Raw genomic sequence first — 27,022 nt, 5'->3', positions numbered from 1 at the left:
ACTGGGATCCCCGGACAGGGTGCCAGTCCAACGCCGGGTGAGCACACCCACAGAGTAGTGCCAGTTTATTACAGCCAATCCCCATAACTGCATGGCTTTTGGACAGTGGGCAAACTCCATTCAGGGGGAACCCAAGATGTGAACCCTGGACCCCTTACTGCGAGGTGGCAGTGCCACCCCAAACATTTACAGTGCATTCAGAAAGTATTCCCAGCGCTTCATCACTTTGTCCACATTTTGTTATGTTACAGCCTTATTCCAAAATAGATTAAATTCATTTTTTTCCTCAGAATTCTACACACAACACCCCATAATGACAACGTGAAAAAAGTTTACTTGAGGTTTTTGTAAATTTTATTAAAAATAAACAAACTGAGAAAGCACATGTCCATAAGTATTCACAGCCTTTGCCATGAAGCTCCAAATTGAGCTCAGGTGCCTCCTGTTTCCCCTGATCATCCTTGAGATGTTTCTGCAGCATCATTGGAGTCCACCTGTGGTAAATTCAGTTGACTGGACCTGATTTGGAAAGGCACACACCTGTCTATAGAAGGTCCCACAGTTGACAGTTCATGTCAGAGCACAAACCAAGCATGAAGTCAAAGGAATTGTCTGTAGACCTCTGAGACAGGATTGTCTCGAGGCACAAATCTGGGGAAGGTTACAGAAAAATTTCTGCTGCTTTGAAGGTCCCAATGAGCACAGTGGCCTCCATCATCTGTAAGTGGAAGAAGTTCGAAACCACCAGGACTCTTCCTAGAGCTGGCCTGCCATCTAAACTGAGTGATCGGGGGAGAAGGGCCTTAGTCAGGGAGGTGACCAAGAACCCGATGGTCACTCTGTCAGAGATCCAGAGGTCCTCTGTGGAGAGAGGAGAAACTTCCAGAAGGACAACCATCTCTGCAGCAATCCACCAATCAGGCCTGTATGGTAGAGTGGCCAGACGGAAGCCACTCCTTAGTAAAAGGCACATGGCAGCCCGCCTGGAGTTTGCCAAAAGGCACCTGAAGGACTCTCAGACCATGAGAAAGAAAATTCTGTGGTCTGATGAGACAAAGATTGAACTCTTTGGTGTGAATGCCAGGCGTCACGTTTGGAGAAAACCTGGCACCATCCCTACAGTGAGGCATGGTGGTGGCAGCATCATGCTGTGGGGAACTGGGAGACTAGTCAGGATAAAGGGAAAGATGACTGCAGCAATGTACAGAGACATCCTGGATGAAAACCTGCTCCAGAGCGCTCTTGACCTCAGACTGGGGCGACGGTTCATCTTTCAGCAGGACAACGACCCTAAGCACACAGCCAAGATATCAAAGGAGTGGCTTCAGGACAACTCTGTGAATGTCCTTGAGTGGCCCAGCCAGAGCCCAGACTTGAATCCGATTGAACATCTCTGGAGAGATCTTAAAATGGCTGTGCACCGACGCTTCCCATCCAACCTGATGGAGCTTGAGAGGTGCTGCAAAGAGGAATGGGCGAAACTGGCCAAGGATAGGTGTGCCAAGCTTGTGGCATCATATTCAACAAGACTTGAGGCTGGAATTGCTGCCAAAGGTGCATCAACAAAGTATTGAGCAAAGGCTGTGAATACTTATGGACATGGGATTTCTCAGTTTTTTTATTTTTAATAAATTTGCAAAAACCTCAAGTAAACTTTTTTCACGTTGTCATTATGGGGTGTTGTGTGTAGAATTCTGAGGAAAAAAATGAATTTAATCCATTTTGGAATAAGGCTATAACATAACAAAATGTGGGAAAAGTGATGAAGCGCTGGGAATACTTTCTGGATGGACTGTACATGAAGTATAAGAGAAGCACAGAGTAAACCAGCCACAGCTGATGCACAAACCAGTGTGTTTCTTCATGCCAGTCCCAAGCCCGGATAAATGGGGAGGGTTACGTCAGGAAGGGCATCCAGTGTCAAATTTTGCCAAATCAATATGTGGACAACAATATAAATTTCCATACTGGATCGGTCGAGCCCCGGGTTAACAACGACCGCCACCAGTACTGTTAGTCAACAGGGTGCTGGCGGAAATTGGGCTACAGTTGGCCGAGGAAGAAGAAGGAAGAGAAGAAGAAGAGGGGGGAGACGTGTCCGGAGGCAGGAGGAAGGTAAAGAGAGTGAACTGAGGGTAGGAACTTTGAATGTTGGCAGTATGACTGGTAAGGGGAGAGAGTTAGCAGACATGATGGAGAGGAGGAAGGTTGATATATTGTGAGACTAAATGGAAGGGGAGTAAGGCCAGTGGATCAGAGGTGGATTCAAATTGTTCTCTCATGGTGTGGATAGGAGGAGAAATGGAGTAGGAGTTATTCTGAAGGAACAGAATGTCAAGAGTGTCCTGGAGGTGAGAAGAATGTCAGACAGAGTGATGATTATGAAGCTGGAAATTGGAGGTGTGATGATGAACATTGTTAGTGCATATGCACCGCATGTTGGGTGTGCAGTGGGTGAGAAAGAAGATTTTTGGAGTGAGTTGGATGAAGTGATGAACAGAAAGTGGTGATTGGAGTGGATTTCAATGGACATGTTAGTGAAGGGAACAGTGGAGACGAGGAGGTGATGGGTAGGTATGGTGTCAAGGAGAGGAATGAAGAAGGTCAGAGGATAGTGGATTTTGCCAAAAGGATGGACATGGCTGTGGTGAATATGTATTTTAATATGTGGCTTGCACCACCACCATCTACTCAAAGCACCATGATGTTACAACAATGATGGATGGATTAAAAGCCAGAAGTCTGTATGACCATCAGCATCAAGTGACTCCGTGAGAACCCTAACTACAAAGAGGACTATTTTCATTTATGTTAGGTAGAATGCCCAGAGGGGACTGGGTGGTCTCGTGGCCTGGAACCCCTACAGATTTTATTTTTTTCTCCAGCTTTCTGGAGTTTTTTTTTGTTTTTTCTGTCCACCCTGGCCATCGGACCTTACTCCTTTCTATGTTAACTAATGTTGCCTTATTTTAATTTCTTATTTTGTCTTTTTCTTTTCTTCATTATGTAAAGCACTTTGAGCTACTTTTTGTATGAAAATGTGCTATATAAATAAATGTTGTTGTTGTTGTTTTAAGAAGAGGGAGGAACATAGGGTGACATACAAGAGTGGAGGATGATGCCCACAGGTAGATGACATCCTATGCAGAAGATTTGATCTGAAGGAGACTGAAGACTGCAAAGTGGTGGCAGGAGAAAGTGCAGTTAATTAGCATAGGATGGTGGTCTGTAGGATGACGTTGGAGATCAAGAAGAGGAAGAGAGTGAGAGCAGAGCCAAGGATCAAATGGTCGAAGTTGAAAAAGGAAGACTGCAAGGTTGAGTTTAGGGAGAAGGTGAGACAAGCGCTGGGTGGCAGTGAAGACAGCTGGGCACTACAGCAAGAAGGGTGCTTGGCGTGACATCTGGAAAGAGGAAGGAGGAAAAGGAAACCTGGTGGTGGAATGAGGAAATACAGGAGAGTTTACAGAGGAAGAGGATGACAAAGAAGAAGGGGGATAGTCAGAGAGATGCAGAAAGTAGACAAGAGTACAAGGAGATAAGGCGCAAGGTGAAGACAGAGGTGGCGAAGGCTAAAGAAAAGGCGTATGATGAGATGTATGAGAGGTTGGACACTAAGGAGGGAGAAAAGGACCGGTGGGCTACACAGAGGGGCTGAGGTGGGAGAGATGTGCAGCACGTTAGGGTGATAAAGATGGAAACACACTCACAAGTGAGGAGAGTGTGTTAAGTAGACAGAAAGAGTACGTTGAGAGGCTGACGAATGAAGAGAACGAGAGAGAGAAGAGGCTGGATGATGTGGAGATAGTGAATCAGGAAGTGCAACGGATTAGCAAGGAGGAAGTGAGGACGGCAATGAAGAGGATGAAGAATAGAAAGGTCGTTGATCCAGATGACATACCAGTGGAAGCATGAAGGTGTTTAGGAGAGATGGCAGTGGAGTTTGTAACCAGATTGTTTAATGGAATCTTGGAAAGTGAGAGGATGTCTGAGGAGTGGACAAGAAGTGGACTGGTGCCGATATTTAAGAATAAGGGGATGTGCAGGACTTTAGTAACTACAGGGGGATAAAATTGATGAGCCACAGCATGAAGTTATGGGAAAGAGTAGTGGAAGCTCAGTTAAGAAGTGAGGTGGTGATTAGTGAGCAGCAGGATGGTTTCATGCCAAGAAAGAGCACCACAGATGTGATGTTTGCTCTGAGGATGTTGATGGAGAAGTTTATAGAAGGCCAGAAGGAGTTGCATTGCGTCTTTGTGGACCTGGACAAACCATATGACAGGGTGCCTCGAGATGAGCTGTGGTATTGTATGAGGAAGTCAGGAGAGGCAGAGAAGTATGTAAGAGTTGTACAGGATATGCACGAGAGAAGTGTGACCGTGGTGAGGTCTGTGGTAGGAGTGACGAAGACGGGATTACATCAGAGATCGGCTCTGAGCCCTTTCTTATTGGCAATGGTGATGGACAGGTTGACAGACAAAGATTAGACAGGAGTCCCCGTGGACTGTGATGATTGCTGCTGACATTGTGATCTGTAGTGAGAGTAGGGAGCAGGTTGACGAGACCCTGTGGATGTGGAGATCTGCTCTAGAGAGGAGAGGAATGAAGGTCAGTAGGACCAAGACAGAATACATGTGTGTGAATGAGAGGGAGGTCAGTGGAATGGTGATGATGAGGGAGTAGAGTTGGTGAAGGTGGAGGAGTTTAAATACTTGGGATCAACAGTACAGAGTAATGGGGATTGTGGAAGAGAGATGAAGACGAGAGTGCAGGCAGGGTGGAATGGGTGGAGAAGAGTGTCAGGAGTAATTTGTGACAGACGGGTATCAGCAAGAGTGAAAGGGAAGGTCTACAGGGCGGTAGTGAGACCAGCTATGTTATATGGGTTGGAGACAGTGGCACTGACCTGAAAGCAGGAGACAGAGCTGGAGGTGGCAGAGTTAAAGATGGTAAGATTTGCATTGGGTGTGACGACGATGGACAGGATTAGAAATGAGGACATTAGAAGATCAGCTCAAGTTGGACAGTTAGGTGTCAAAGACAGAGAGGCGAGATTGCGTTGGTTTGGACATGTGCAGAGGAGAGATGAGGGGTATAAAGACTGAAGGGTACTAAGGATAGAGCTGATAGGCATGAGGAGAAGAGGAAGGCCTAAGAGAAGGTTTATGGATGTGTTGAGAGAGGACATACAAGTGATGGGTGTCACAGAACAAGACGACAAGGACAGAAAGATATGGAAGAAGATGGTCTGCTGTGGCAACACCTAACGGGAGCCGAAAGAAGAAGAAGAAGAAGAAGATAGTTAAATGTCTTCCTCTGAAGATCCAATTCTGCAAAGCTGTGATCCAGAAGCGCTAATTACTGTGCCACCATGCCTCCCCAAGGTTACTTCTGCTCTGTAGTTTAGCATGGCCCCCTCTTTGCTAAGACTTTCAGGTACCCGTCCCACTACAGGCTGAACGAGACCTCCAGATTAAGTGATGATAGCTCTGCTCATTTAGTGGGCTTTGAGTTGTTAGGCCGTAATATAATGACCCACCCACCCATTTCCTATCTGTTCATTCAGTGTAAGGTTACAAAGGGCCAGAGCTTATCTTGCAAAAGCAGCCCTGGACAGGATGGCAGCCATTGCAGGGCCAATTTATAGACGGCCATTAACTTAAGGGCTATGTCACTTCTCTGGTGATTTCCATAACCTTAGTGAGTTGGAGCCATCTGGTAATGCAGCCCCCATGAAGGGCCGTCGTCTGATGTGACATCCCCAACACCCCACTCGCCCCTCAAAACAGGTTGCACTTTGTCTTGAGTTATAGCAGCAGCTCTGTGTGCTGGACACCTGACAGCCCATGAGTGCTCAAAAAGAAAAATACAAAGAACGCAACAACACAGGACCTCACATACACAAGAGAAGTGTGTCTGTCTGATGTCTCGTGCTTTACAATAAAAGGACTGAGACTCTGACTGAACTCACCGTACCTGTCACATAGCATCAGCTCCGTCAGGCAGCACGCCATTGGCTGTCAGGAAAAGGGGGCGCCCACTGGAGGCAAGTTAGCAGGGGGTGCCAGTCCATCACAGGGATAGAATTAAACAGAGAAATCGAGCGGACATGGGGAAAACGCCACCCCGATAATTCCAAAGGTGGCAAGATCTGTACCCAGGAGTCTACAACTATCAAGTGCCAGCAGTAATGCCAGAGACATGCAGGTGGAGGAGCCAGTGGTGTCCTGGATAAAGGAATATCAGTCTTGGGGGGCCGCAGTGTGTGTCAGGCTCAAGGACTGGGTGAGGAACACTCTGGAGCAGCACAAGGAACGGGCCCGTCACCTTTACTCTTCACCCTGTCCACTCTGGACTGTAAATATAACAGCAAAACATGTTACCTGTGCCAATGAGAGAGAGCTACCTCTTATATAGCGCCTTTCACATCTATCTATTATATAGTCAGTCAGTCAGTCATTTTCCAACCCACTATATCCTAATACAGGGTCATGGGGGTCTGCTGGAGCCAATCCCAGCCAATGCAAGGCAGGAACAAACCCCGGGCAGATCTATTATATAGTGCCTTTCATATCTATCTATCTATTACAGGGGTTCTCAAAGTCAGTCCTAGGGGGCCCACTGTGGCTTAAGGTTTTTGTTCCAACCAGATTCATAATCAGTGACAACACCAGACAACACTGATCTCATTTAATTAGCTGTTTTTATCTCTTATCTTATTCTACATTAAGATAGCACTACAGCATGATTTTTACATTAATAAGACATTTACGAACATTTCCATTTTTGCTATAGATTTAAATGCTTCACTCCCTTTTGTTGATTTCATTCTATTTTGCCCCTTCTCTGTGCAGTTTGCTCCCTTCATCGTATCTTAATAATGACAAGCAGCAGAGCAGCAGACAGCCAGGTAAACAACAAAGACTAATCAACTACTTCAGCGTTAGACCCACTAATTAGAAAATAATGAATTAATTAAACAATTAGAACATTCTGGAAAAAATAGAATGAAAATCAAGATGAAAATATTGTTAAAAAGAAAACAAAATACATTATTCCAATATAATTGCTTGGTACATTTTAATATACCAAACTTAGTTTTCTAATTGTTACATTTTTTCCCAAAACACAGAACGTGACAAATAACATCCATCCATCCATTTTCCAACCCGCAGAATCCGAACACAGGGTCACAGGGGTCGGCTGGAGCCAATCCCAGCCAACACAGGGCACAAGGCAGGGAACCAATCCTGGGCAGGGTGCCAACCCACCGCAGTGACAAATAACAGTTCACTTAATTAGCCCAGGAGTCCAATTAAAAAGAGAAGCTGGTTGAACCAAAAACCTGCAGCCACAGTGGGCCCCCAGGACCGACACTGAGAACCTCTGATCTATTATATAGTGCCTTTCATATCTACAGTATCTATTATATAGTGCCTTTCATATCTGTTATATAGTACCTTTCATATCTACAGTATCTATTATATAGTGCCTTTCATATCTATCTATTATATAGTGCCTTTCATATCTACAGTATCTATTATATAGTGCCTTTCATATCTGTTATATAGTGCCTTTCATATCTACAGTATCTATTATATAGTGCCTTTCATATCTATCTATTATATAGTGCCTTTCATATCTACAGTATCTATTATATTGTGCCTTTCATATCTATTTATCTATCGTCATGCATGTGTGTCCAAGACTCTCCTTACAGGCTCATCCGAGGTATGAAATAGCACACCCGGACGAGAGGGGGCGCTGTCACTAACTTGTCTTTCTCCTTCTTTCCCCACAACTCTGAGAAACTGCCCATTGACAGACGTTAGCCCCACTCTTTCAGTTCTGTGCAACATAACAAGCCTGGCTGTCTGGAAGGAGCCATCTTTTATGAACAGAGCAGAAAGTTCTTGTTTCATTCCTTTTGTTGATTTGCTTACATGGTCTGTATTCTGTGGCCATAAAGGCAGGCATTTTCAGCTGACTGTTATATTAAATGGGACCGTCTAGCTGGTGTCCCAACTGTGCTTCTGTTCTTTGTATTCTGTCATTCCAGCACTCGGCTACCTATCTATTATATAGTGCTTTTCACTATCTATCATATAGTGCCTTTTCTATATGTATGTATCTTATCCTGCCTACTATACTAAAATTAATATCTACATATCTGTCTTTTATATAGTGCCTTTCACATCTGACTATCTATCATATACTGCCTCTAATATCTATGTGCTATTTGCTAATATCTATGACAGATGTGCTTACCCATCTGTCTACCTTTCTTGTTTATAGTGCCTATCTATCTATCTATCTATCTATCTATCTATCTATCTATCTATCTATCTATCTATCTATCTATCTATCTATCTATCTATCTATCTATCTATCTAACCACTGAGGCACTGTGCTACTCACTTTATAAAATAAAAATGACTTAAGAAAGGAAAAGAAACAAATAAAACTGAATTGTTTTGTTTACTGGGCGATTTCCCAGTGACGCACTTCAAAAATGGCAGGTGACGACAGCAGTAACAACACGTGTCACATTTGTGCTAACGACTGCCTACTGGTAGCTGGATGAAATTACAAATGCAAGAGTCCCCGTCTGACTCTGAACAAGCTGCTTCACCTGACCCGGCTGGCATTTTAGGAAGGTGGTCTATCAAGCACCTTGTGGTGCCGTTCGGTGTGATGTTTCTGCGGAGTTGTTGCCCCGTCCACACAGCAGCCTCGGCTAACTGCCATCACTCCAAGTATGGACACAGTCGTCGTGTTCTGTAATTGTGGGGGAGACCTGTCTTCAGTACAAAATGACAACATACAAGATGAAGTTTGTTTTAGTATACTGCCTCAAACACCCCCCAGATATTTTTATCAGTCACTCACTCCTCATTTTAAATCTTTTTCCATCATAAAGCACTGTTTATTTTAGTCCTGAGCATGAGAAGTGAATCACAGCTGCGCTTTGTTTTTTATCTCGGTGGCACGGTGGTAGAGCTGCTGGCTCACAGTAAGGAACACCAGGGTCCACATGGAGTCTGCATGTTCTCCCTGTGTCTCTGTTGGTTTCTTGCCACAGTCCAAAGACACGCAGCTTAGGTGAATTGGCCACACTAAATTGTCCCCCGTGTGTGTGTGTTTACCCTGCGTTGGACTGGCACCCCCTTCCGGGTGTCTATGCCCTTATGCTGTCTGGATTCATCAGGTCAGCCAACGACATGGCTTTCAGATTCCTTTGAAAAGGAGAGCAGGAATGGAGAGGCCTGGATGTAATGCCGGAAGCTGGCTTTTACTTTTACAATCCGCCTACCAGGAAAAAGTGTGGGAGCAGCAGGCCTATGCCTCCCTCACACGTCTGTTCCAGGATCCTTCTAAGGCAGTTTGTTCCAAGTCATTAGCTCTGTCTGTTCTGTTGAGATGGCAACCTAAATGTTCATTTTAAAGAAAAAAAAAAAGACACAATAAACTGAAAAGTGCACCATATAAGGCTGCTTGTTTAAAAGTACGGCGGTGCATTTCCTGCCAAGAGATACACTTCATACGCAGGCTGTGGGAAGGAACGGGACAGAAGGAGGACTGCGCGTTCTGAGCTGTAAATCAGTCGGATGAAGTGCGTTTTGACGACTTCAAGGCTGAAGACCCCCCCCGCGAGCAAATTGTAAGCGATAACGTTAAAAGACCAGGCGGCCTGAAAACAACACACAAGGGTGGCCAACTCCGAAATGTGGGCACGCAAAGGTTGAGAAAGCGGAGGACGGGAGGGGATGTGCGCGCGCACGCGTGTTTCTGTGTGCGTATGTTTTCGCGCGTGCGTGTGTGTGTGTGTGTGTATGCGCGTGTCGATGTTCGTGTGTGCGCCGCGCGTGTCCGTGTGTGTATGTGCGCGCGCAGAGAGCGGCTCTGTGGTCCACCACGTCAGCACTCTGGAAGCAGACCGCTTTATTTAGCTTCATCTCCTTATCTCGGCTGCCTCGGAAAGGATTCCGTTTGTCTTTGGATTATCCGTCGGATGCACGTGCTGTGGGTGACATCATATTCGGCACATTCATCCCGTGCAGCAGCCTGCTCGGCAGGGTGGTCTGAATTGACTAAGCCCCCGAACTGTTAAGCGAGTTCCAGTGACTCACCGCGCAGCCTTAGTGTGCCACTCTGCGTGGCGGCGGCGGAGATCCAGCGAGTGAAATGTGCAAATGATTACTCAGTGTGTTAAGGGCGATTCCTGTCCCAGGACGGGAGGCCATAATGGGTGAACTTTATATATTGAGGCGTAACCCGGACGGGATGCTGTTTGATTATTAAATCCCAATCGACGGTGGAAGAGTAATGGATAGACTGGGGGAAGTTGTCTGTAATAGATGGACCCAATATGGCCACCTGCAGGGATCCATGGGATCCGTAGCCTGTCGGGGTGCTCGGGTGCCACAGGGGGACTTGACTGGGCAGGAAAACAGAGAACTAATTCCTTGAGGAAAAGCGGGAGATTGGCGTGCAAAAGGCACAACCAACAAAAATAATAATAATATGAAGAAGAAGACACACAGTCAACATTCAAAATGAATCACAAAGGGATTTCCAAAAAGGTTTAGAAGGTGCCAACGATGACCTTTTATCCCGTCCGCTGATGAACTTGAGGTCACGACCCCAGAAGAACACGCCCCTAGAAACGCGGGATGCCACCCTGACGACGGAATGCAAAATGGCTCCCATCATAGGAAGAAGCCGGAAGACCTCAAAATTCGAGATGGGTCCAGCGGCAGACCTCCGTGATCCGGCCAATCGGATTGCAGCTTTCTGTCACCTGGTTTAATCCACTCGATTCAGGATACCCCCACTCTTAACCACAGACGTTATCACTGACGTGTACTGTAAGGCGAGCAGCTCCGACCCTGATGCCGAGAGAAGAGCTCTCCCCATTCCCCACTCAGTGAGGTACTCCCGGGTCCAGTATAAAAGAAATCGCTCAACATTATTAGCGAGGTGAGTTGGAGTCGGGCTGAAGAAGGAAAACCGTCACCCGGAGGAGTGGAAGGAGAGAGAAGTCGAAACGAGCGGGTCTGAGATCTGCAATGCCTTCTGTAAGGTACTGGTGTCAAGAAACTGCGCTTACTGTACAGAGACGTGTGTTGTGGTGGTCGTGTCTCGGGTTTGGGGTGCTCCAGCGCCCTCTAGGGGGCCACAAGTGCTAATAGGAGTCATAGAACTGTCACATCTACTGAGTACGGAGAAACTCCGCTTGCCACCCATCACCCTGATAAAGAAGGACGTATGAAAGTACGGCACAGAGCTCCATTTTATCGCATAGAAAACACAAATCTGCTTACCTGACAGATCTCTTCCTGTTTCCTGCAAATTATTACAAAGAATAAAAATCTATTTACAAAGTTCTGAAAACAATTATCAGAATGGGAGTAGGAATATCTGATATTTCCAGGCCATTAGATAGGAGGACGATTAACAATTGGTGTAATATCCATATCAGCCACTGAGCTGCCGGCGGCCATTATTGCTGTCTTTATCTTAACTTCAAGGAGAGGCCACTCCACCAGCACATCCCTGCCCCTTCTTGGTGACACACTGTGGCTGTCACCTGTCCTCATCCTGCTATAGCTTTCCTCTGCCCTCGACATCGTCCACCATCGGTAGATCCTCCTTGTCACCCTCTCTGATGTTGGCATCACTGGGCCCACCCTCAGGTGCTCCGAGTCCCACCTCTTGGACAGATCCTGGCGAGGAGACAGCGTCAAGGGTACACCAGGCAAGCACAGGGGGTGCCCCAAGGATCGGGACTGGGCCTTCTCCTCTTCTCTCTATACACCTCTTCACAAGGACCCCATCACCCAGTCCTACGGTTTCCCTCAGCTGCCCGCCGATGGTCTTCATCCAACCTGAGCAGAACGTGAGAGGATCTGCAGAGCAGAATGGCAGAAGTTCCACAAAACCAGGAGTGCAAAGCTTGAGGTGTTAAAACCCAAGAAGACTCTGGGGGGCTTCAATGAGAAAGGGTCTGAATACTTGTGTCAGTGGCATATTTCAGTTTCTTATCTTTAATAAATTTGCAAAAAAAAAATGTAATATCTTTGTCACGTGTTGTTTGATGAGGGAAAAAAAATCATTTAAGGCTGAAACAAAATAAAATATGAAAAGTGAAGGGGGCCGACGACTTTCAGAACGCTCTACATACAAGTCAAGTCAAGTTGGGGAGCATGCACTGGTACAGCGGGTTGCCGCACCCACTACACGACGAAACATCTCGGGATCCCAGTTGGCAACCCCCCAGACAGACACGTGGTCCAGTCCCACACTCTGGAAATGACCCTCTATCTGCCACAGCCAGGTGTTACGTGGGCGACCCCTCGGCCTGGTCCAGCCACTCGGGTCCTCAACAATAAGGATCTTACGAGCTGGATCACCCTCGGGGAAATGCGCCACATGGCCGTAGTGCCGTAACTGACGCTCCCTCACAAAGCAGGTCATGTGCCTCATTCGGGACTCCATGAGCAACACAAAGTCAAACCAACGGGACCCAAGGATTCTCCGAAGAGACACACATGAAGGAGTCCAGTCTTCATCTCAGGTCACTGGATAGCGTCCATGTCTCACAGAGAGGGAGCACCAGGACTCTAAAGACTTGGACCTTCGTCCTTTTGCATAGATAAAGGGAGCGCCACACCCAGTGACCTCATGACCCCCCATGCTCTCTCAATCTGTCTACTGACTTCATAGGAAGAGTCACCAGACACCTGAATGTCACTGCCAAGGTAAGTAAACTTCTCAATGACGAGGTCGACACTCTCACTGCTGGCCTGGCTCTTTGGTTTTTATCAGGACCCTCGCAAGCCCAGACACTCAGACCCCTCACTCAGTCTCTCGAGTGCCCCGATCAGAGCCTCCATTGACTCTGCGAAGATCACAGCATCGTCAGCAAAGTCAAGATCCGTGAATCTCTCTTCACCAACAGATGCCCACCATCCGCTGGACCCCACAACTTTGCCCAACACCCAGTTCATACAAGCATTGAACAGAGTAGGAGCAGAACACACCGCTGACGACCCCCAGAATCAACTGGGAAAAACACAGCGGTCCTGCCTCCACTCTGCACAGCACTCACAGTACCAGTGGACAGGCCGGCAATGACATCCAGCAACCTCGAGGGGATCCTGCAAACCCTCAGGACGTCCCACAGGACAGCTCGATCAACTGAGTCGAACGCTTTGCGAAAATCGACAAAGGCTGCAAAGAAACTCTGCCGATATTCACGTTTGCGCTCCATGAGAACCCTCATTGCCAGGATGCGGTCGATGGTAGACTTCTTAGGCATAAAACCAGACTGCTCCGGTCGATGGTAAGTGAGCAAGTGATCACGGATCCTATTGAGGACAACCCTAACAAGGACCTTACCCGGCACCGACAGCAGTGTTATCCCCCTGTAGTTGCTGCAATCCAGGCGATCACCCTTCCCTTTCCAGATACGGATGACATGTCCCGTTTTCCAGTCAGTTGGGATGATGCCCATCTCCCAAATGGAAGCAAAGATTGCTTGTAATGCCAGGAGGACAGCCTTACCACCAGCCTGGAGAAGTTCACCACAGATCCCTGCAGCCCCCCCCCCCCCCCCTCAGGTGGTTCACCACCTGTGCAATCTCAGTGAGACTGGGGGAGTTCACAGCTAATTGGAGGATCACCCTGAGATATCCAACGTCCTAGCCGGAGGATCAGCTTTGAACAACTGCTCAAAGTAGCCAGCCCAGCGGGCCACAACTGCAGTGTCATTCGTAAGGACCGTTCCATCAGCCCCCCTGACTGCGACTCTGCGGGGAACAGATTCAGATGTGCGTAATGCTTCGATTCCTCTGTAAGCAGGACGTGGGTCACGAGACCACAGATGGTGTGTCACCTGCTCACAGATTCATCTAACAAATGCCTCTTTATCTACCCTCAGAGCCCTCGCGGCCGTCCTTCTCAGTTCCCAGTACAGACCAGAGTTGCCATAGAGCTGTGCACTGCGACTCCTCTAAATGATATCCAGGGTGTCCTGCGAGATGAAACATACAAGAAAACAAAAAATTTAAATCACAGTTTAAGCGCCTTGAGCATTGTAAAGGTGCTATATTAATAAAATGTATTCTTATTGTTATACAATTCTTTTGGGAACAGGCAGGGTACATCTTACAGGTGCACATCTTCCATCTGAAACTGAGATACGCCTTCTGAGTAAATGCTGAGCGGGATTTGCAGCTGCCTATAAGTATCCATAAAGAGTTCAGCTAGTTATAAACAGATGTATAAGAAAACCTTTTAAAAATTAAGTCCCATATTAGATAATTGAGAACAACCTTGTTAAAGTCTATACGATTGCTTCTCCTGATTACACGACACAGAAAATATTTGTATGTGATAGAATCATCATAGAGAAGACAACAAAAAAAATCACATGAGATAATCATTAGACAGAAGAATGCCAGACAGCCATTCCAAGGGCACAAGAGGCTTATCTGAGAGTCTCATCACAGCGCTGAAAAACAACGAGCAGACCAAGAAAACAGCAAACAAGTCACCACAAGAGGGAGCTTTAGAGCGATGAGCGTACACACGGCCGCTAAAGCAGAGGGGCTGGAACTGCGAATTGCTGCCATCTACTGGGGAGAAAGAAAAAGCGCATGAGGTCCGAAAGAAAAGACCAACGCTGGTGCCTTCGTTTACTTTACGACCTCAACTAACAGATAGATAGATAGATAGATAGATAGATAGATAGATAGATAGATAGATAGATAGATAGATAGATAGATAGATAGATAGATAGATAGATAGATAGATAGAGTTATGCTTGAAAGTTTGTGAACCCTTTAGAATTTTCTGTATTTCTTCATAAATATGACCTAAAACATCATCAGATTGTCACTCAAGTCCTAAAAGTAGATAAAGAGAAACCTGTTAAAAAATGAGACACAAATATTATACTTGGTCATTTATTTATTAAGGAAAATGATCGAATTTTCCATATTTGTGAGTGGCAAAAGTATATGAACCTTTGCTTTAAGTATCTGGTGTGACCCCCTAAACGTTTCCGGTAACTGTTGATCAGTCCTGAATTTTAGCCCATTCCTTTGTACAGAACAACTTCAACTCTGGGATGTTAGTGGGTTTCCTCACATTAACTGCTCACTTCAGGTCCTTCTACAACATTTTGATTGGATTAAGGTCAGGACTTTGACTTGGCCATTCCAGAACATTCACTTTATTCTTCTTTAACCATTCTTTGGTAGAACGACTTGTGTGCTTAGGGTCATTGTCTTGCTGCATGACCCACCTCCTCTTGAGATTCAGTTCATGGACAGATGTCCTGACATTTTCCTTTAGAATTCTCGGATATAATTCAGAATTCAGTGTTCCATCAACGAAGGCAAGCCGTCCTGGCCCAGATGCAGCAAAACAGGCCCAAACCATGATACTACCACCACCATGTTTCACAGATGGGATAAGGTTCTTATGCTGGAATGCAGTGTTTTCCTTTCTCCAAACATAACACTTTTCATTTAAACCAAAAAGTTCTATTTTGGTCTCATCCGTCCACAAAACATTCTTCCAATAGCCTTCTGGTTTGTCCACGTGATCTTTAATAGCAAACTGCAGACGAGCAGCAATGTTTTCTTTGGAGAACAGTGGCTTTCTCCTTGCAACCCTGCCATGCACACCATTGTTGTTCAGTGTTCCCGATGGTGGACTCATGAACATTAGCCAATGTGAGAGAGGCCTTCGGTTGCTTACAAGTCACCCTGGGGTCCTTTGTGACCTCGCCGACTATTACACACCTTGCTCTTGGAGTGATCTTTGTTGGTCGACCACTCCTGGGGAGGGTAACAGTGGTCTTGAATTTCCTCCATTTGTACACAATCTGTCTGACTGTGGATTGGTGGAGTCCAAACTCTTTAGAGATGGTTTTGTAACCTTTTCCAGCCTGATGAGCATCAACAACTCTTTTTGTGAGGTCCCCAGAAATCTCCTTTGTTCGTGCCATGATACACTTCCACAAACGTGTTGTGAAGAGCAGACTTTGATAGATCCCTGTTCTTTAAATTACACAGGGTGCCCACTCACACCTGATTGTCATCTCATTGATTGAAAACACCAGACTCGAATTTCACCTTCAAACTAACTGCTAATCCTAGAGCTTCACATACTTTTGCCACTCACAAATATGTAATATTCAATCATTTTCCTCAATAAATAAATGACCAAGTATAATATTTGTGTCTCATTTGTTTAACTGGTTTCTCTTTATCTACTTTTAGGACTTGAGTGAAAATCTAATGATGTTTTAGGTCATAAGTATGCAGAAATATAGAAAATTCTAAAGGATTCACAAACTTTCAAGCACAACTGTAGATAGATATGAGGCACTATATGATAGATAGATAGATAGATAGATAGATAGATAGATAGATAGATAGATAGATAGATAGATGACCAGTGACCTTACCCCACCGGGATGCCTGGAGCAGGGACAGACCGGGAGAGGGGCAATATCTCCCCAGGGTGCAAGAGGGCAGCCCCCCTGGTTTCCATCAGGGGCCACAGATACGGAGCTGGAAAGCTCAACCGTGTGGGGATCTGTGGCCACCAACAGGGGGCGCCTGGATGGTTCCTGAGCCCTGGAGGACAGCACTTCCTCCACACCAGAAAGTGCTGCCACTCCAGGAACTGTGCACACCCGGAGTGTTTCCGGGTGCAAGGGCCGTCACAGAGCACCTTGGGCACATCGGGGTGCATTATAAAAGGGGCCGCCTCACTCCATTCAAGGAGCTGGAGTCGGGTGGCAGAAGAAGGAACGAAAAGGACTGTGAGTCTTTGGGCACTGTGTTTGTGCCGTGTTGTGTGTAGGAAAAGAGAAGTAAATCGCGTGTGTTGTGGACATCTGGTGTCGTGTCTGTCTGTGGCCGGGCTATCTTTTATAATAGATAGATAGATTTTTAATTTTATGTTTCTGTTTTTTTCCCCACTACTGTGTATATACGGCAGGCATCCTGCTGAGCTTGATGAAGTTCCCTTTCCCGGCTGAGCAGGGTTGTATAGTTGGTACACAAAACCTTTGATTCCGACCCCACAATTTATGGTCCCACCGACTGCAAGTCCTCTCTTTGTAATTTAAGTCAATATAAAGTACCAGACATAATTTTGAGGTCACCCAGAAATGTTCATGTTTTTGATAGAAACCGATTATCTTATTTTTTTATCAAGATAGCATTAAATTGATTTAAAAATATCACAATCCTAGTGTTGTGAATGGCTATTACTGCTTGAGACGACTGATTTTTAATTTATTTTTCACATCTTCAGCGGCAGCTCCTTCAGTATCCCAATGGTCGACTTGTCCCTCATTTGTCAGCTTTACATGCTAATTGGTTATTGGAGAAGCCTTTCAACTGGCATTAGCACCACTGACACCTGCTATCCTGTTCATGGGTGTTACAAGGTCCTGGAATTCCCAAAGTTCAGTTCTGGGTTCATAAAGGTCAGTCGTTTCCTAACCCACCTGGTCCTGAAGAGGGTCGCAGGGGGTGCTGCAGCCAATCCCAGCTGGCATCGGGCCCAAGGCAGGAGCAAACTCCAGACAGGGCACTGGCCCATCACAGGGCTGGCTTTATAAATGGTCAAAATGAATCTGCTTTCTCAAGACGCATGGCTGTGTGTTGTTGTTTTTTTTTATTATTCCATGTGACAGACTGCCAAGAAACTGAACATCTCACAGCCACAGAGGGGTCCGGGCTGGCCAGCCCACCGCTGTTTACCCGCCACTGCCTCATACGGCTGATACTCCAGTGCACAGTGAAAGTGTTTCTGCAACTAAGGTATGAAAACAAAAATTTGCAGCAATTAGTGATGCATTTGAAAAATTACTTGTTAAGCAGGTTTAGAAAATGACAGGGTATAATCTTAAAAATAAAGGTGCCAAAGCAGTCCTGCAGGGGGATCATTTGTGGTCTCCAAATGAACCCTCCACATGCTCATTTAGATCTTTAACAGGCTCATTAGATTGCCAAGGACAGGTGGTGACAGTTTTGTGCCATGCCAGTGGGTTCCTCTCGCTGAATGACAGGATCTCTGGGACACTCCATATTTTCTTGGTCTGTTCGTATCCTGCAAGACAGCTTGCTAGACGTTAAGGATGTCCGTTTTTGCCCACATATTAGGACCCTTTTCAAAACCCAAAGAAACAGCTTCATAAGAAGTGAACCATCCCCACAATTAAATGGTCAATGAATGGGTCAATGAGGAGCCACACAACCCAGTTCAGTGCCATTAAAGAACTGTTGTTTTTCAGTGTGCACTTGTTACTTTATTATTATTTACTTACTAAATTGGTGTGTCAGTTCAGTTGTTATGTCTCTGTTATTCCAACAGATGGCGCACCACAACCATCTGTAGTAATAAAATGCTTTGCATTTGTCGTTCCACCAGATCACAAACATGTGTTGCATTTGCAGTTCCAACATTTGGCGCATCACAAACATTTGCAGCAATGCTTTTTATTGCTACAAATGGTTATGATGCACCATCTGTTGGAATGACAAATGCAATGCATTTTACTACTACCCACATTACAACAACAATAACAACAACAACATTTATTTATATAGCACATTTTCATACAAATAATGTAGCTCAAGGTGCTTTACATGATGAAGAAAAGACAAAGTAAGAATTAAAACAAGACAACACTAATTAACACAGAGTAAGAGTAAGCTCCGATGGTGAAGGGGGACAGAAAAAAAAAAAAAAAAACTCCAGACGGCTCGAGAGAAAAAAATAAAATCTGCAGGGGTTCCAGACCATGAGACCACCCAGCCCCCTTAAAAAATGCATTGTTATAGATGGTGCACTGCAAATGTTAAAAGAACAAGCGTCTGTGTATCTGTGTGTCCATCCGGTTACTACGTCTCTGTCATTGCAACAGCAGGCTCATCACCAACATTTGTAGTAATAAAAGACATTGTATGTGTCACTCCAACAGATGGTGCATCACAAACACTAACACTGCTTTTACAAATCCTATACCAAATGTCACACTGTGGCATTTTATTACTAACGATATTTGTGATATGCCATCAGTTGGAATAACAAATACTACTACCCATATTACCAAATACATCCCAACAGATGGTGCAATGCAAATGTTAACACCAAGGTCTACATTGAGCATCTCAAACATTCACTCTAATTTTACGAGTCCCATACCAAAAAAACATATAACTGGGAAATATATACTTAGCATTTGTCATTCCAACAGATGGCGCATCTAAAAACATTCACACTCCTTTCATGAAACCTACACCAAATGGCATATAACAGAGACATATGCATTACAGTGGCATAAAATAGAGCCATATACATTTACATTTGTTATTCCAACAGATGGTGCATCTAAAAACATTCACACTTCTTTCATGAAACCTACACCAAAAGGCATATAACAGAGACATATGCATTACAGTGGCATAAAATAGAGCCATATACATTAACATTTGTTATTCCAACAGATGGCACATCTAAAAACATTCATACTCCTTTCATGAAACCTACACCAAATGGCATATAACAGAGACATATGCATTACAGTGGCACAAAATTGAGCCATATACATTTACATTTGTTATTCCAACAGATGGCGCATCAAAAACATTCACACTCCTTTCATGAATCCCATACCAAATGGCGTTTACCGGAGAAATATGCATTGCATTCATCATTCCAACAGATGGTACATTACATTTGCAGTAATAAAATGCATTACTACAAATGCCTATAATGAGCCACCCTTTGGAATGACAAATGCAATGCATTTTATTACTACAAATGTGTGTGATGCGCCATCTGTTGGAATGATAAACACAATGCATTTTATTCCTACACACAATAAACATGCCAACTCATTCTATGTTGTGATTTTGAAACTCTAGCAGTAATAAAATAATATGTATTTAATAAAATGGCTTCTTTATTGTGTATTACGCTTTTAAATATTCAGGCATTGCTAATAGCAGTAGCATCAAATAGGGTTTTGAAAATAAATTTAAAAAAATAATTTAAATTTAAAAAACAAGCACCTTTACCAAGACTGCAGCAAACCATACAAGAGGGTCTATATCATGGGGATGGGCTTCACCTATTCCCGTGGTGCTCTGAGGGACCTTTAAGACCCCCTTTTCTACGATATGAAGAAATGGCAAAATAAGTAAGAAAATAAACAGAAAAAAGGCCAACGCTTTTTATTTTAACGCCACATCAGATACCATCGCTCTTCCATTTTACAGATGTTAGAACTTTAAGACATTAGAAAAACACAAATTAAAAAACTTCTGACCTTTACACAGATACAGTAAGACGTCTGACTGTTCAACTCAGAGTTCATTTTTTCACTGGAAAGCTGCCTTTGATTCTTAATGCCGTAGGCAAAGCTTCACTTTCTCCGATATCTGAATTGCGGTATTACATATATACAATTTTAATAAAGATTGTCTGGACCAACTCTGCTTTTCCCGCTGCCAGCGCGCGGCGTCAACGTGCAGCATCCACGTGACAGACCAAAGTTTGTTGTGATGACGTCGCACAAATTCGTGTCCGCCGCATCAATAGTTCGTGGGGAAACAAACGAAGCGCGCTTTCCCCTAGCTGTTGTTTCTCGACCCACGAGGAAAGAGAGGTGTCGTTTCCCGTCGGATGACGCACACCGTGTGTTGTCAGCAGTGCGGGGCGGAAGCGTCTCTACTGAGGCCAACTCCGAAAAGGCTATCTGTCGTTCATTCGTGAGTAATCAATGCTTAACTTACTAACAGACCGGCTGTTGCACTCGCTAGAATACTTGACTGCTTGTTTTGCGACGTGTTCTCCAAATCCCGAGAAGCATCGTTTTAGTGTTTAAATGTAATAAATGTGGAGTTAAGGAAATGTGCCCACCAGGCGGTGCTGTGGGCGTTTTTAAGCCTTAAGCCGGTTGGATCTTTGTTATTCTGGCTGGCAGCTGTCGGAACATCTTGGTGAAGCCCAGTCTATGAAAAAGACGAAAATAAACTAGTTAGACCGTAATGATTTCACTAGCAGAAATAGCTGGAAGCTTTCTAAATCCAGTAAAAATGTGACGACTTCGCAACTGGTGAGACAGCAGTCTGCATCTCTATAATCGAGGGCTCCGGTGCTCCTCTTCTATTTCTACACTACAATGTACAACTTATTCTTGTACATCGCCCTTCAGTGAGTGCTGGCGCAAAGCGCCGTCAACAATCCTCAGTCAAACTACAAGATTGTATTAATTACAAAATACAGTACTGGTACACATTGAAAGGCGGATTTGTTCAAACAAGATATAGACTGATTAAACATAATTCGAGACCAACAATATCCATCCATTAATTAAGAGATGGTCTATGGCCAGCTGACAACGGAGGAGATTTCGGTTGTAAAAGAGTCAAAGAACTGGTAGTCTCGCGGGGTCAGACGCGATTCTCATCCGATTCGATACGTCTGCATACAGTGCCGTTAAAGGGCGCGTTGTGAAGGGCGGTGGAATCCGGCGCTGCAAAGGCTCCGCCCACAGGGCTACTTCCTAAAACACTAGCCACCCAATTCCTCCGGTCAGTGCGTTTTAAGTGAAACTGAACGTAAGACTTGAAAAACCGCTAAACGAGGATGTTAAACATTCAGGAGCTCAGTTCCACAAAGTAACGGAAGCTTAATAATAAATTTGCATATTGTAATTGGCGCTGGGACAATGGAGACAGACATGCACACGTAGACCACCTTACATTTGATTAGTGCCACCGTCTGTTATGAGCTCGTTCTCTCATTTCGACTGTCGCTTCACTTTAGGACATATCAAGAGCAAATCGGGTTTAGATAAGCATTGTGGCCTGTGGATGTACCACGCGTTAAAACGCTGCAGCCATTTTGTCACGACTTGTTTCCGTTTCTAATCAGACATTCGTGTTAAATTACTCAAGTTATTCGTGTAGACGTGCAGTCAGAAGGTGGGTGCTGTTCAGTCTCGTCACAGCATCGGCTGCCGTCGTTAGGGAGATTTGTTGATTTCCGGTGTTTTGAGCACTGAAATCCGCGTCTCCTGCGGTTCTCCGTTATCCGCTCCCTTAACTGCAGTCCTTTTGACGGAGTGTGGCACACGGCTTAATTCAGATGTATACTTTGCAGGCCATATTTTTGTGATTATAGCTGCCAATTCTTTCAAACTGACTTCGACTCCCACACTGTCGTCATAATTGAATTACAGAGAGCACACACAGCACTGGTGACAACGCATCGTTCACGTTCACCACTTCTCCATTGATGTATAATCTGATGATACAGAACGGTTTTTCCCTTGTTTATTTTTAAAACGTACAGAAACCACACACGACACACATTTCTTTGTCTAATGGGAGTCTTTTTGGCGGTAGACAGTTCATCGTAATCGGAAGCTCGCTGTCTGTCAGATCATGTTAACAAAATTGAAATCCCCACCCCGTACTTTGTGGGATATCTTTGTTAGACGTCAGATTGGTTTAGAAATGTGACATTGAGCCACCTCATAAGCACCGTTTGTCTCCAGATGTATATAGGGTACATCTGGCTTCAGGGAGACTGCCGTCCCGGAGACCTCGGCTAACTGGCCGCCTACCCCTCCTGGGTCTTCTATAGTGGAGTCTGTGCCCGCCGTGCAGTGTGCTGAGAGAATCTTTACCTCCATTATCTGAGACCCAGGAGAGCAGCCTGCCAATAAAGCAGTGGCACCAACTGCCACACCCAGACAGTGCTAAGAGAAACAGAATAGAGGAGAATCCACCTCAGTCGGGCTGTTAATCGCACATCCGCCACCACTGACCTATGAACAGTCCCACTCGAATTGTTCATTGATCATTAACAGCAGTTTTTAGATACCTTATTTACAAAACTTGAAACAGAGAAACCAACACAGTTACTTGTATTCATCACAAAGCGCCTTTTCACATTGAACAGCGTCACAGGATCTCCAAGAGGTGAAGTGTAGCTGATTCCATATTTTTCAAAACGTTAACAATGGCAGTAATCACCGTAGACATCAAGGTGAACATTTGCAGTGCACCATGCAATCTGTTATATGCCATTTGATATAGGGTTCATAAAGACAGTGTTAATGTTCGCGATGTGCCATCTGTTAGAATGACAAATGCAATGCATATGTCCCTGTCTTTTGCCGTTTGGTATGGGATTCGTAAAAGCAGATTTAATGTTTGCCATGTGCCATTTGTTAGAATGACAAATGCAATGCATATGTCCCTGTCTTTTGCCGTTTGGTATGGGATTCGTAAAAGCAGATTTAATGTTTGCCATGTGCCATTTGTTAGAATGACACATGCAATGCATTTTATTACTTCAAATGTTCGGGATGTACCATCTGTTGGAATGACAAATGCAATGCATATGTCTCTGTTATATGCCATTTGGGATCTGTAAAGACATTGTCAATGTTTGTGATGCGCAATCTGTTGGAATTAAAAATGCAATGTATTTTATTACTTCAGATGTTTGTGATGCATCAGCTGTTGGAATGACAAATGCAATGTATTTATTACTTCAGATGTTTGTGAAGCGTCATCTGTTGGAATGACAAATGCAATGTATTTTATTACTTCAGATGTTTGTGGTGCGTCATCTGTTGGAATGACAAATGCAATGTATTTTATTACTTCAGATGTTTGTGATGCGTCATCTGTTGGAATGACAAATGCAATGTATGTGTTTCTATTATATGCCATTTGGTATGGGATCCATAAAGACAGTGTTAATATTTGTGATGCACGATCTGTTGGAATGACAAATGCAATACATTTTATTACTGCAAATGTTTGTGATGCACCATCTCTTGGAATGACAAGTAAAATGCATAGGTCTCTGTTATATGCCATTTGGTATGGGAATTGTAAAGACAGTGTTAATATTTGTGATGCGTCATCTGTTGGAATGAAAAATTTTGTTCCAACCCAAATGCTTCATCAGAAGTGAATTATTGCCTGTGTGGCTCTTATTGCTTAAGCAACATGTTTCTGCTTCATTTTAGTGGTCTCACTTGTTAAAGTTTTGAACCCGTAACTGCTTATTTTTATTAGATAAAACACTAAAAATCCCTGAAATTGAATCAGATCCACTATTGGTGGGAATTGGTTTCTAATTAAACTAAAACCTACAGTCATTGTGGACCTCCAGGACCACCGATGTTGCTCACCCCCTGCTTTGAAGGGTCGGAGTCTTGCATAGCAAACCAATTAAATGAAGTTTATTGGCCAAAAAAAAAACTGGTCACTAATTAAGAAAATGGTTAGAATGGAAAGCTGCAGGACCACCGACGTTGCTCACCCCTGCTTTAGCCCGTTGTGTGAACATCGGGATCACAACTTCTTACTCCTACCCCAGCAAAGGGTGGAGCAAATAGCAACACTTTCAAAACTCAAAGTGACGTCTGAAAGGATTCACAATTAACATTCCGAATTTGAACCATCTTGTATTTCCCACTTCTGACACCAGTACTGGATTCAAATCGTAAAACCTACACAGACCCCTAAACGGTTCAAGGACATAACGAGAAAGGTGTAAATAATTCATGAACAGCCACTTCATCACCACGTCCTGTGCCTAATGCTACTGGGGTGGGCGGCGGCAGCCCCCTGCTCAGGCCTGCTTTGAAATAATCAGGGACTCGCTAAACGCTGGTGTCGCCCGCCCTCATACGTTTTTTAATCTCTCTACGCACTTTAGCTACATTTGATTCCGTTTCTCTCTTTTTTTGTAATTTAAACCCCTTGGCAAGGACTAAACCCTGTTAGGATGTTTGTCACATGGAAACCACAGCTGACAAAGAAGAAACAAAAAAAAAAAACCAACCGGGGGGGTCCAGGTGTGGCAGACAATGACAGACAATGACACAGCATCAGCGAGCAGCCCCCCCTGACAGCTTTTATTATAAGGGGAATAAAGCGCTCGAAAACTCTTAAAGTGTAATTTACATCTGTGCTATGATTTGGAAGTGGCGTCAGTCTGACGGGGGGTCTTTGTGTGTTTTGCTGGGGTGCTTGTTGGAGGTCCCGAGTGACGTCCTTTTGTTGGAATGACCCCGGTGAGTCTCGCCAAAATCCAGTCCCATGTGTGCGTGTGGCGTGGCTTGAACCGTAAAGTGAACCTCGCCCGAGGATTTGAGTTTGGTCTTTCCTCATGTCAGGTATCGCACAGACCACAGAGACATCTCAAGAAAGGGAAGCGCTGGCTTTGGGGACGTGTGACAGCTGCGCTTGCCTGTTTTTTTTCTTCTTTGTTTTAGCTGCCATGGCGATGGACCCATAACAGTCTGCCGCCAGGCTCCTTTCTCAAATCCCTTGGCCATTCCGCTTCTTTGTCTCTGTGTCGATGGGCCCAAAGCTGTGGGGTCTTTGTCTGAGGTTCTCTGGAATCCCCCGATGGAGGGAAAAAAAACCAAAAAAAAAACCTACGTGGAGTTGTGGAGGTCGACTTAACAATGAAGTCTGGCACCTGACTAACCAGGGAATAGAAACTCCACCGACTCAAATGATGGTCTGCATTTACAGTAGAAACACACACAAAAGCACAATAAACAGGAAGCAGTACATAAATGTCAAGGAAACATTCAGATAAAAAGAAAAAATCTCCCACTGCTCCACTCCATCTGAACGAGTGTGGTGCTGAGGTGTCACCCATATCATGGCTGCACTCGGGTCCTAATCTGGGATCCTGAGTTGGCTTGTCATGTGGTGGGTGCGGCAATGCGCTGTATCAGCGTGTACTCCGTACCTTTAATAAAAGAGTTAAGTGTGTCTGTCTGTCTGTCTGTCCGTCCGTCTGCTTACTATGTCTCTGTCATTCCAAATGGTGGCGCTTCACAAATGTTGTCAGTTTCACTCCCAACTGTGCACTGTTTTCAGAAATCTGAACACATATACTCTTGTGTTTAAAGTGTCGCGCATGCACGTCTGCGGATCGCCATCCAAGCTCTTCCCCGGCTATGTGATGCCACCCCGGGCCGAGAGGGGGCGCCGCCACTTACTGAGTTGTCATTTTCTTCCTCCACTCTCTTGAGAGTCTGCCCAGTGAAGACAAACTGACTCCGCTCCTTCCAGTTCCTGGCTCTCCAAAGGGATGAGCACCTTGAAGGAGGCGTCATTGATCCCGGAGACGGCCTAGTGAGAGGAGCTCCCCAGTCTAAAGAGCTTACCTTTGTTTGTTTTTTTTCTCCCGCCTTTGAGCGTGGGCTTTATTAGTAAACGGGGAAAGTGGGGGGGGGGCACCCCAGAATATTCCAATTTTTGTCAACACTTCTTCACTCGGGCGAGCACAGGCCGAAGTCATTATAGATGGTGATCCTTTGTTCAACGCCAGCTCTGTCAGACAGCACACTATTGGCTGTAAGAAAAAGGGGGCAGGGACGACGGCACTGGCATGAGATGGCTAAATGTGACATGGGCAGTAATGTTGAAGTTGCAACTGCAGTCGGCTATTCTGACATGCGCCACCACTACAAGTCACGCAGTGTGACATCGGCTTTAGTTGCTAAACGGCCAGGCACCAATGACGAGTACGTTAATATTCAGAACGGCTTCTGCTCAACATAACTTTCCTGCTTTATAACGTATCGAGTTTAGCTCAGGAAGTGATCAGAGTGAACCAGTAAGACTAAAAGATAGACAGATAGATGTGAAAGGCACTATATAATAGAAAGATAGATAGATAGATATGAAAGGCACTATATAATAGAAAGATAGATAGATAGATATCAAAGGCACTATATGATAGATAGATAGATAGGTGTGAAAGGCACTATATAATAGATAGATAGATAGATAGATAGATAGATATGAAAGGCACTATATAATAGATAGATAGATAGATAGATAGATGTGAAAGGCACTATATAATAGATAGATAGATAGATAGATGTGAAAGGCACTATATAATAGATGGATAAATATGAAAGGCACTATATGATAGA

The 27,022-nt window shown here is 44.7% G+C and overlaps 2 protein-coding genes across 2 annotated transcripts in view; one reads left to right on the top strand and one right to left on the bottom strand.

The window, feature by feature from the left end:
* Positions 1 to 20,461, bottom strand: part of smtnb (smoothelin b) — a 144,477-nt gene extending 124,016 nt beyond the window's left edge. The window contains exon 1 of the mRNA XM_051921134.1: positions 20,363 to 20,461. Coding sequence (XP_051777094.1) covers positions 20,363 to 20,410 — 48 coding nt within the window. The 5' untranslated portion in view covers positions 20,411 to 20,461. The remainder of the gene's footprint in view (positions 1 to 20,362) is intronic.
* A 121-nt stretch (positions 20,462 to 20,582) lies between these two features.
* zgc:158398 (uncharacterized protein LOC568894 homolog) overlaps positions 20,583 to 27,022 on the top strand; it is a 33,227-nt gene continuing 26,787 nt past the window's right edge. The window contains exon 1 of the mRNA XM_028824637.2: positions 20,583 to 20,804. Within this exon, the coding sequence (XP_028680470.2) occupies positions 20,598 to 20,804 (207 nt within the window). The 5' untranslated portion in view covers positions 20,583 to 20,597. The remainder of the gene's footprint in view (positions 20,805 to 27,022) is intronic.

Source organism: Erpetoichthys calabaricus, chromosome 18 (assembly GCF_900747795.2).
Source record: "Erpetoichthys calabaricus chromosome 18, fErpCal1.3, whole genome shotgun sequence".
NCBI classification, from domain to species: Eukaryota; Metazoa; Chordata; class Cladistia; order Polypteriformes; family Polypteridae; genus Erpetoichthys; species Erpetoichthys calabaricus.
This window is presented reverse-complemented; position numbering and strand designations above follow the sequence as displayed.